The sequence below is a fragment of the Ylistrum balloti genome, unplaced genomic scaffold (genome assembly GCF_031769215.1).
Source record: "Ylistrum balloti isolate Yb309-2 unplaced genomic scaffold, AGI_CSIRO_Ybal_v1 Utg370304, whole genome shotgun sequence".
Lineage (NCBI taxonomy): Eukaryota > Metazoa > Mollusca > Bivalvia > Pectinida > Pectinidae > Ylistrum > Ylistrum balloti.
In genome coordinates this window covers 43,901-55,549 of record NW_026782227.1, presented here as the reverse complement: position 1 = coordinate 55,549, position 11,649 = coordinate 43,901, and the positions used below count along the sequence as shown (strand labels likewise).

The following is an 11,649-nucleotide window of genomic DNA, read 5'->3' as shown; positions in this document are numbered from 1 at the left end:
TACCTGTAGTATTACTGGTAGGTATATATACCTGAAGTATTACTGGTAGATATACCTGAAGTATTACTGGTAGGTAGATATACCTGTAGTATTACTGGTAGGTAGATATACCTGTAGTATTACTGGTAGGCAGATATACCTGTAGTATTACTGGTAGATATACCTGTAGTATTACTGGTAGGTAGATAACCCTGAAGTATTACTGGTAGGCAGATATACCTGTAGTATTACTGGTAGATATACCTGTAGTATTACTGGTAGGTAGATATATCTGTAGTATTACTGGTAGGTAGATAACCCTGAAGTATTACTGGTAGGCAGATATACCTGTAGTATTACTGGTAGATATACCTGTAGTATTACTGGTAGGTAGATATACCTGTGGTATTACTGGTAGATATACCTGTGGTATTATTGGTAGGTAGATATACCTGTAGTATTACTTGTAGGTAAATATACCTGTAGTATTACTGGTAGGTAGATACACCTGTAGTATTACTGGTAGATATATATACTGGTAGGTATTACTGGTAGGTAGATACACCTGTAGTACTACTGGTAGGTAGATATACCTGTAGTATTACTGGTAGGTAGATATACCTGTAGTATTACTGGTAGGTAGATACACCTGTAGTATTAGTGGTAGGTAGATATACCTGCAGTATTACTGGTAGGTAGATATATCTGTAGTATTACTGGTTGGTAGATATATCTGTAGTATTACTGGTAGGTAGATATACCTGTAGTATTACTGGTAGGTAGATATACCTGTAGGTAGGTATATATCTGTAGTATTACTGGTAGGTATATACCTGTAGTATTACTGGTAGGTAGTATTACTGGTAGATATACCTGTAGTATTACCGGTAGGTGGATAACCCTGAAGTATTACTGGTAGGCAGGTATACCTGTAGTATTACTGGTAGATATACCTGTAGTATTACTGGTAGGTAGATATACCTGTAGTATTACTAATAGATATACCTGTAGTGTTACTGATAGGCAGATATACCTGTAGTATTACTAGTAGATATACCTATAGTATTTCTGATAACAGTACATTATACAATATGATACATTCTTCTTTGTAGACAGCATGTCTTGAGACATGCACCAGTGATCCACGAGCACAGGCCAAAGTGTTTCGCTGTATGGGCAGCTGGTTTGCCCTTGGAGTTGTACAGGATGACTGTATCACACACAATAAACTCCTGATGGCTCCCTTCCAAGTTCTGGTTAGTATATTAATAGAAACATACTGAAATGAAATAGATTTTGAAATCCAAGACTGCCCATTTTGGAATCAGACTTCTTGTCAAGATCTTGATAAGGTAATTGATGATTTAGTGATGTGACTTAGTTTAAGATATTTTACCTGATATATCCCCCCAGATGTTTTTATTGATAAAACATTATCTTGTTTCTTTATTATAGGTTGCACAAGACTGTCCCTCTGTTTTACATGAGGCTGCCACAGACTGTATATGCTCTGCCCTTTACTGTGCAGATGTAAGTTCCTCCACACATATCATTGAGTATTTCTGCTTCAGTTTAAAGAACATGTTAACAAGCAAGTAAGGTTTCATATCCAGTTTTATAAATAGGTCTACAGCTTTCTTCTCCAGAGGATATCAGAATCAAATGGGTTTTTTTCACAAATTTACAATCATGATTTTTTCTTCTATAGTTCTAGAATACATTAACAACTAACATTATTTCTAGTACTTGATACCAGTTGTTGGTAAAAGAATTATATTGGTAGGGGTAACTATGTGATTAAACAGCATAAACAGACAAATATTCATATCAGCTGTTTGATTGTGGCATAAATGTATTAATGTTGAACCATTTTGTATTTAATGTATATAGGACAGATTGATGTAACAGTATATTTTATACTGCAATAGAATATATGAAATTTATTTATTGTCACTTCATGCTATAGAAGCTAGCAAGTAAATTTTATTTCTAAGTAGCTCCATTAGCTGTCCAGATTAGTTTAATGGTTGTTGCTTGTACAACCATTTCCAATAGGCTGTCCCATACATTGACAATTGTAGATATCCAACCTGCAGTATTTTTTCTGTAGTTTTGTGAATTGCCACTTTTTCTGGTTTCTATATGATGGTCAAATATCCCGTAACATAAATATAACGTTTTTCACTTTGTATAGGCTCCACACACTAGCGACCTATTCCAAATGAGGGGAGACTACTGTCTTAAATAGTTGTATAGAAATTGTTTGGTCCAAGTATACAAAAGAACATTACTGTTTGGCCTTACATATACTGTTCCAAAAGATTGACGTAACAGTTTATTGGCTACAATTCCAAAAGATTGATGTTACAGTATTTTAAGAAATTTCAGTTATCCGAACTAAAAATATGAAGATATAGAAGGATAAAAAAAATTGAGACTTGAAAATTATTTTGACTCAAACAAAATTTCAACACAAGCGATTTGGAGACAATGAGTTTCAACTGTATAAGATTCAAAAGATTGACTGACTGATATATTGTATAAGTTAACCCTATAGATTGGCTGATATCATATACTTTGTAAGAACAATTGTTTTTGGTAGGATCTGCGGAAACATTTACAGCTAGCTGAAGCCTTGTACCATGGAAGTCTGACATTACAGGAAGCCTATCATATGACTGTTGCCCTGGAGGACACTGATAAGTACGTCAAAACATTTAAAATTGTAAAGTTTCAACACTGAATCACCTTGTGTGTCTATTCATCTGCTAAATTACTGACTTATTTTTCATCACTGTCCAAGCTTGTCAAAAACATTTAAAAACATGTTAAGGATTGCATCCTGAACAGTGGTTGATTGAATTTAATGAAAATCTGTAATTGATTTTGATAGTCTAATAGGTTTGGTATCCATGCAATTATCAATTATAACTAGATTCCCATAATTAAGTACTACATAGGTACTAGATAGATATGATGAGAAAGGGAATGCTTGTAAATATAATTTCAGAATGATGTCTGTGGTTGTGTGGATGTCACTTGATATTTTATATTCAACTCAAAGCATAATTATAATGAACAAACTTAATTTCTTTTCACACGTTTGTTTTTCAGATCAATCAATTTTTGTAGAATATTTACAGAACTTGCTGAGTCTCTCTTAGAAGCAATTGTTGACACACCAAACCAGGTACGTTCCTGTAGACACCATGTATCATGTAAATATCTACCTCTGTAAACACACTTTACACCAGGTAAATATCTATCTCTGTAGACATTGAACACCAGGTAAATATCTACCGCTGTAAACACACTGTACACCAGGTAGATATCTACCTCTGTAGACACTATACACCAGGTAAATATCTACCTCTATAGACACTGTACACCAGGTAAATATCTACCTCTATAGACACACTGTACACCAGGTGAATATCTACCTCTGTAAACACTATACACCAGGTAAATATCTAGCGCTGTAAACACACTATACACCAGGTAAATATCTACCTCTGTAGACACTATACACCAGGTAAATATCTACCTCTGTAGACACTATACACCAGGTAAATATCTACCTCTGTAAACACATTAAACACCAGGTAAATATCTACCTCTGTAAACACACTATACACCAGGTAAATATCTACCTCTATAGACACACTGTACACCAGGTAAATATCTACCTCTGTAAACACATTATTCCAGGTAAATATCTACCTCTGTAAACACACTATACACCAGGTAAATATCTAGCGCTGTAAACACACTATACACCAGGTAAATATCTACCGCTGTAAACACACTGTACACCAGGTAGATATCTACCTCTGTAGACACTATACACCAGGTAAATATCTACCTCTGTAGACACTATACACCAGGTAAATATCTACCTCTGTAAACACATTAAACACCAGGTAAATATCTACCTCTATAGACACACTGTACACCAGGTAAATATCTACCTCTGTAAACACATTATTCCAGGTAAATATCTACCTCTGTAAACACACTATACACCAGGTAAATATCTAGCGCTGTAAACACACTATACACCAGGTAAATATCTACCTCTGTAGACACTATACACCAGGTAAATATCTACCTCTGTAGACACTATACACCAGGTGAATATCTACCTCTGTAAACACATTAAACACCAGGTAAATATCTACCTCTGTAAACACACTATACACCAGGTAAATATCTACCTCTGTAGACACTTTACACCAGGTAGATATCTAGCGCTGTAAACACACTATACACCAGGTAAATATCTACCTCTGTAGACACTATACGCCAGGTAAATATCTAGCGCTGTAAACACACTATACACCAGGTAAATATCTACCTCTGTAAACACACTATACACCAGGAAAATATCTACCTCTGTAAACATACTATACACCAGGTAAATATCTACCTCTGTAAACACACTGTACACCAGGTAAATATCTACCTCTATAGACACTATACACCAGGAAAATATCTACCTCTGTAGACACTATACACCAGGTAATTATCTACCTCTGTAAACACACTATACACCAGGTAAATATCTACCTCTGTAGACACTATACACCAGATAAATATCTAGCGCTGTAAACACACTATACACCAGGTAAATATCTACCTCTGTAGACACTATACACCAGGTAAATATCTACCTCTGTAAACACACTATACACCAGGAAAATATCTACCTCTGTAAACATACTATACACCAGGTAAATATCTACCTCTGTAAACACACTGTACACCAGGTAAATATCTACCTCTATAGACACTATACACCAGGAAAATATCTACCTCTGTAGACACTATACACCAGGTAAATATCTACCTCTGTAAACACACTATACACCAGGTAAATATCTACCTCTGTAAACATACTGTACACCAGGTAAATATCTACCTCTATAGACACTAAACACCAGGAAAATATCTACCTCTGTAGACACTATACACCAGGTAAATATCTACCTCTGTAGACACTATACACCAGGTAAATATCTACCTCTGTAAACACACTATACACCAGGTAAATATCTACCTCTGTAAACACACTGTACACCAGGTAAATATCTACCTCTGTAAACACACTAAACACCAGGTAAGTATCTACTGCTGTAGACACACTATTCCAGGTTAATCTCTACCGCTGTAAACACACTTTGCCATATTTCCTGAGAAGCCTGAAAGTATTTGTTAGGCTTGATGTTAAAATCTATCTTTTGTGATCACCTTCGGGGTCGTGCATCCCTAAACAATTTAGCATTTTCAATGTCTTTTCAAAAATCCCAGAACCGCTTTTGATGAAATATTGTGAAACCTTTCCTGTTCTAAGATAAAACAAAACAGTCCCCACCCCACAGGGGCCTGAGGGCCAGGCCAAAAGGATTCAGATTAACTCAAATTTCAAAAAACTTCTCAGCACCTAGATATGGTAAGATCAAATGCTCTTCGCGGATGGAATCATCTTAAGGTGCTTTACAAAATTGTGAATTTCACGGCCCCAGGGTTTTGCATATCTCCATGGGGAGGGGCTAAAGTTTAATGTAGTTTGTATGTTTTATGAAGGCAAAATAATTTTTCAGCATAATTGTTTAATTTCCATTGAAAATATTTCAACTTAGAATTTTGAGCAAGGGACAATGGCAAGATGGTATGCATTAATTGATCCTGATTACCCCTCAGGGGCTGATAGATGGGGCCAAATGGGGTCAAATTGACTTCAATTTTTAAAATCTTCTCAACACCCAGGTATGGCAGAATCAAATGCTCTTCATGGATGGAAGTGTCTTAAAGTTTTTCACTACCAAAATGGGTCTCGCATGTCTTCCTCCCATTAATTTACTTTCTTTTTTATAGAAAAATTACATTTTTGAACATAATGTTTATTTCCCACTGGAAGTGACTTTGTAAGAATTATCAGTATAGGATGACAGTTTTGATGGTGTGCATGTATTGACACTGGGTTACTATCATCAGTGTCACAAACTCTGTTTTTATGACACATGATAACTATCCTTTAACCTTTATAATCAATATTGATTATCTAAGGTGACGCCAAATCCAATAGGCCTCTTGTTTTTTATTTGTTTTATAAATCTCAACGGGTGTGTAAGAAACAGGCTGTATTCTTACTTTTGAACAAAACAAAAAAGAAAATAATTGGATAAAAACTAAAAAAAAAAAGTAGTAAAACGTAATGCATTATGTTAGAAAATAATTCTGGACTTTGTCTTCAGCTTGACACATTGAAAAATCTAAATCTTCACCATTTGATTTCCAGGAATTCAACTGTATCCTGCTTTTATCTCTATGCATGAAATTACTTAAAAATGTTCTCATTGTTTTATTTTCTAGGGGTTAGGAGACCTAAGAATCTTAGAAATATTGCTGACATGCGTCGGTCACCATTTATATGAGGTGAGTTACATGGTGTCCTCAAAAACACAATATGGTGATCTAGATACTATTCCACGTTTGCGGTAGTATAGTGAAACCCACTTTATATCATGTTCTATTTGTCAGGTGGGATTGTGATAATAAGCAGAATGTGATATTAATAGTTGACAGAATTCATGTCATATTAAGTTTACTCGTGGTCAGATTTGTACATGACACTACCATGCTGATGTTTTGCCACATAATTTATTCATCCATTACTGTATAAGCTCCATAATGGTGTATTATCACAAAGTTGTTATATATACAATGTGTATCTCTGCAATTTCAATCAGAAATGCTCTGAAGATTACAACTCGATCCTTACAGACAAAAATAACATACACAGTATGAACTTTTCACCTAGTGGATCTAGAAGTCATTCATGTTTGTCAGTATTTTGTATGTCTGTGGTAGTGGATCTAGAAGTCATTCATGCTTGTCAGTTTTTTGTATGTCTGTGGTAGTGGATCTAGACGTCATTCATGTTTGTCAGGTTTTTGTATGTCTGTGGTAGTGGATCTAGATGTCATTCATGTTTGTCAGTTTTTTGTATGTCTGTGGTAGTGGATCTAGAAGTCATTCATGTTTGTCAGTTTTTTTGTATGTCTGTGGTAGTGGATCTAGAAGTCATTCATGTTCGTCAGTTTTTTGTATGTCTGTATTAGTGGATCTTTTATTTTCTTTCAGGTGACAGAAATAACATTTAATTTTTGGTATCGCCTGTCTGAAGACCTGTATCAGCGAAGTCAGGACATGTTAACTGATGTTTTCAAACCCTACATACAAAGACTTATTATAGCCCTGTGTCATCATTGTCAGATGGACACTGATCATGTAAGTAAAATGTGAACAGACAAGGTCCATTAAGTAAAAGCAGAGTTCAAACTTTTCATACATAGTCATATTGAATCATTTGGTAGGTGTTATACACCAGAGATTTAGTTTACACTGTCAATACACAGATTTGTTACACAGATATCAAAGATCCAGATTGAAATCTGTTAATTGCATTTTTCAGGAGGGTGTGCCAGATGAGTCTGATGACTTCGGAGAATTTCGAATACGTGTTTCAGAACTCATTAAAGATGTGATATTTATTGTGGGATCATCACGATGTTTTAACCAGGTAAGTCTTGGAGAGTGCATGTGATTCAATAAAGAATCAGCAATATCATTGAATGTACCATATAGTCACTGGGATGATATTTTCACTAAATTATGCTGAATGAACGACATAGTGAAAATTGATCTGTGATTTGATAGGACCTGTGTTAATGACATCTGTTATCATATTATGATAAAATTATGTAAAAACAATCTAAGCAAATGTTTACTGAAAAAGGATTGAGAAAATTGAAATAGAAATTGAAACAAAGATAATTTTTACACTTAAGCTAAAACTCTGGGTGAATAAATTACAGTATATCTGGCAACTAATTGAGACTAACTTAAAAGCATTATTTCTAATCATTTAATCTTTAATGGCTACAAATGTACAACTGTGATTGGCTTTGAAATTGCATCTTACTTTTATTATTTTAATTAGAATTTTCACAAAAACATCATTATTTCAGTTTTGCTTAACTCACTGATTATTTAAAAACAACAAATTATCTACTGACAAAACTTTTAGTTCATTCTCAATTTTTCACGAAAGATTTGGCAAACATTTTTGGATCAAGTTCATGTGTACACCTCTAAGCCATTAACACTAAAGGATTTCAAAATTCTCCATGTCTGTCAGCAGGAGCATTTGTGTTCCTCTAACACAACAAAAGCCTTTCTGTTACAGATGTTTGAAAACTTGAAGTCCCAGACAACATCTGCCTCATGGGAGGTAACTGAGGCATCTCTGTTTGTTATGACCGCTGTCGCCAAAAACTTGTTACCGTGAGTAAATGTAAAGACTATTGTCACCAAAAACTTGTTACTGTGAGTAAATGTAATGATAGCTGTCACCAAAAACTTGTTACTGTGAGTAAATGTAATGATAGCTGTCACCAAAAACTTGTTACCGTGAGTAAATGTATTGACAGCTGTCACCAAAAACTTGTTACCATGAGTAAAGGTATTGACAGCTGTCACCAAAAGCTTGTTACTGTGAGTAAAGGTATTGACAGCTGTCACCAAAAACTTGTTACTGTGAGTAAAGGTATTGACAACTGTCACCAAAAACTTGTTACCATGAGTGAAGGTATTGACAGCTGTCACCAAAAACTTGTTACCATAAAGTAAATGTGATGGTGTGTTTTGTGAAAAATGTTCTGATATGTTTTTGGAAAATGTGCTCCCTACCCATAGCAGTTGATGAGGAAAAAGAGAAGCAGACGTGTCTGTTTTGATGTGGTTGAGTCGTTTGGTGAGACACTTATTGTCAGGGTATGTGATGGGCCTCCTGTTTAATGTTTTTTGAGGTAGCCATCAGTTACTGAAAGCTCTACAGCAAAATAGCCCTGACTGTTCACAGGGGGGATTAACCCAATAATAAAAAAAGAGGAAATCTGCTGATTACGTCTTTTGATAGAATATGCTGACTTTTTGTTTGGTGAAATGTTTTTCAGAGAAGAGAATGAAATTGTACCAGAGGTTGTGAATGCGATTCTATCAATCCCTGACACTGCCCATGTGTCTGTACGTCACACCAGTATACGTCTGTTTGGAGAGCTATGCGAATGGATAGAGAAACACCCGGAATTCCTAGGTATACAACTTGTTTGTACAAGAAGAATTTTACATATTTTTTTGTGTTTTACCTAAACACACACATGTACACTTGTATCTTAACCCTGTGCTAACCTGGTATAGTAATTACAATGTCTCCCATTAGCACATTTGTTTCCAGAAAATCTCTCAGAATTTAGAAGGTCATGATGTACATGTACACAATTGAATACAGAAGTACATAATATTATTATGTTTCTTGTAAATATTTCTTTATAACGTTATAAAGAAAAATTAAGAGAAATCAAATGAGAATTTGTCCCACTACAGGTCATGGTCACAATGTCAAAGGTCAGATTTTAAATTTTCTATTGGTAAATATTTTGTTATGACATTATGTCTAGAATCAAATGAGACGTTAGTTGACTTCAAGACAAGGTCACTATATCAAATGTCAAGGTCAAATTTTAAATATCAGTGATAAATATTTCATGTTATTATTATGCAAAGTTTACCAAAATCATACCTGGAAATGTCATATCAATGTCAAAGGGTTCAAAGTTAAGGTCACATTATGTATCTCTTTAATTGGTCATTTTTTTTCATAACATTGTGAAGCAAAGTTAATTCGTAAAAAATACCATAAAAGTCAATGTCATTGGATAGGGGTCAATGTCAAGTATTTAGAGCATTTTGCTGTAAATGTTCTGACATAATGAACCAGAAAAAATCAAAATGAATTGAATCACTGAAATGTCAATGTCAGTATTCTATTCCTTATGAGGTATTATTTTTGTGTCTACATATAACAAGTCAGATCTGATTTGAATTGAATAAAGTGTATGTGTATCAGGGGGATGTAAAGACGTGTAAGCTATATTTCTTTATCAGTATAATGATTAAGCTTAGGTTTAGAATCAGACACATATATTGCAAAGCCCTTCCTGACATGTCTGTAATCAAGATTTTGGTGGTTTTTTTTTTTAATTTGTGACATTTTCTTTTTTATTCCATAACAGACCCAGTTTTACAATTTCTGTTGCGAGGATTACAAGATCAAAAGTTAGCATCTGTAGCAGCTAACTCTCTCCAGTCAATATCAACTACATGTAGAGAGAAAATGATAGACCATTTTCAAGGGCTTCTACAAATTGTACAGGCCATAGACACATTCAACCTGTCATCTGAGGCTGCAATAGGTCTTCTCAAAGGTAGGTGTACTGAAACCAGCTCAATTTTTTACCTGACACCTATATAATCTTTACCTAGATAGCACAAAACTGGTCCCAAGTTCTTCACGTAGATAACACGAATCTTGCCCCAAATTCTGTACCTAGATAGCATCAATCTGGTCCTTAATTCTTCACCTAGATAGCACCAAACTGGTCCCAAATTCTTCACCTAGATAGCACGAATCTGGTCCCAAATCCTTCACCTAGATAGCACCAATGTGGCCCCAAATTTTTCACTGAGATAGCACTAATCTGGTCCCAAATTCTTCGCCTGGATAGCACCAATCTGGCCCCAAATTTCACCTAGATAGCACCAATCTGGCCCCAGATTTCACCTAGATAGCACCAATTTGGCCCCAAATTTCACCTAGATAGCACCGATCTGGCCCCAAACTCTTTACCTAGCAACCCTCACATTCCTGTCCTATCTCCAATCTGGCTGAAACACTTTTTGACATAGACATAATGGGTATAGACTCACTTGCTTTATTGTCCAATCAATTTTTTTTTTATTTTCAGGAACTGCTACGATACTTGGACGTTTACCATATGATAAAGTTGGGGATGGTCTTAGTCAACTGTGTTCCTATCAACTTACTCCACTAAACAAGGTAAGGACACGAATCAGCAATGTCCATAACTAAACAAGGTACAGTCACGAATCAGCAATGTCCATAACTAAACAAGGTACAGTCACGAATCAGCAATGTCCATAACTAAACAAGGTAATGTCACAAATCAGCAATGTCCATAACTAAACAAGGTACAGTCACAAATCAGCAATGTCCATAACTAAACAAGGTACAGTCACGAATCAGCAATGTCCATAACTAAACAAGGTACAGTCACGAATCAGCAATGTCCATAACTAAACAAGGTACAGTCACGAATCAGCAATGTCCATAACTAAACAAAGTAATGTCACAAATCAGCAATGTCCATAACTAAACAAGGTACAGTCACGAATCAGCAATGTCCATAACTAAACAAGGTACAGTCACAAATCAGCAATGTCCATAACTAAACAAGGTACAGTCACGAATCAGCAATGTCCATAACTAAACAAGGTAATGTCACAAATCAGCAATGTCCATAACTAAACAAGGTACAGTCACAAATCAGCAATGTCCATAACTAAACAAGGTAGTGTCACAAATCAGCAATGTCCATAACTAAACAAGGTAGTGTCACAAATCAGCAATGTCCATAACTAAACAAGGTAGTGTCACAAATCAGCAATGTCCATAACTAAACAAGGTAGTGTCACAAATCAGCAATGTCCATAACTAAACAAGGTAGTGTCACAAATCAGCAATGTCCA

At 35.2% G+C, this 11,649-nt stretch overlaps 1 protein-coding gene across 1 annotated transcript in view; it reads left to right on the top strand.

Moving 5' to 3' along the window:
• Positions 1-1,091: 1,091 nt before the first annotated feature.
• The window catches only part of LOC132553181 (transportin-3-like), a gene marked incomplete at its 5' end in the record, with an annotated part of 35,269 nt that continues 24,711 nt past the window's right edge, over positions 1,092-11,649 (top strand). Inside the window, 11 exon segments of the mRNA XM_060217407.1 lie at positions 1,092-1,235; positions 1,435-1,509; positions 2,582-2,682; positions 3,094-3,169; positions 6,352-6,414; positions 7,123-7,269; positions 7,454-7,561; positions 8,228-8,325; positions 8,997-9,136; positions 10,116-10,307; positions 10,848-10,939. Of these exon segments, the coding sequence (XP_060073390.1) occupies positions 1,092-1,235; positions 1,435-1,509; positions 2,582-2,682; positions 3,094-3,169; positions 6,352-6,414; positions 7,123-7,269; positions 7,454-7,561; positions 8,228-8,325; positions 8,997-9,136; positions 10,116-10,307; positions 10,848-10,939 (1,236 nt within the window).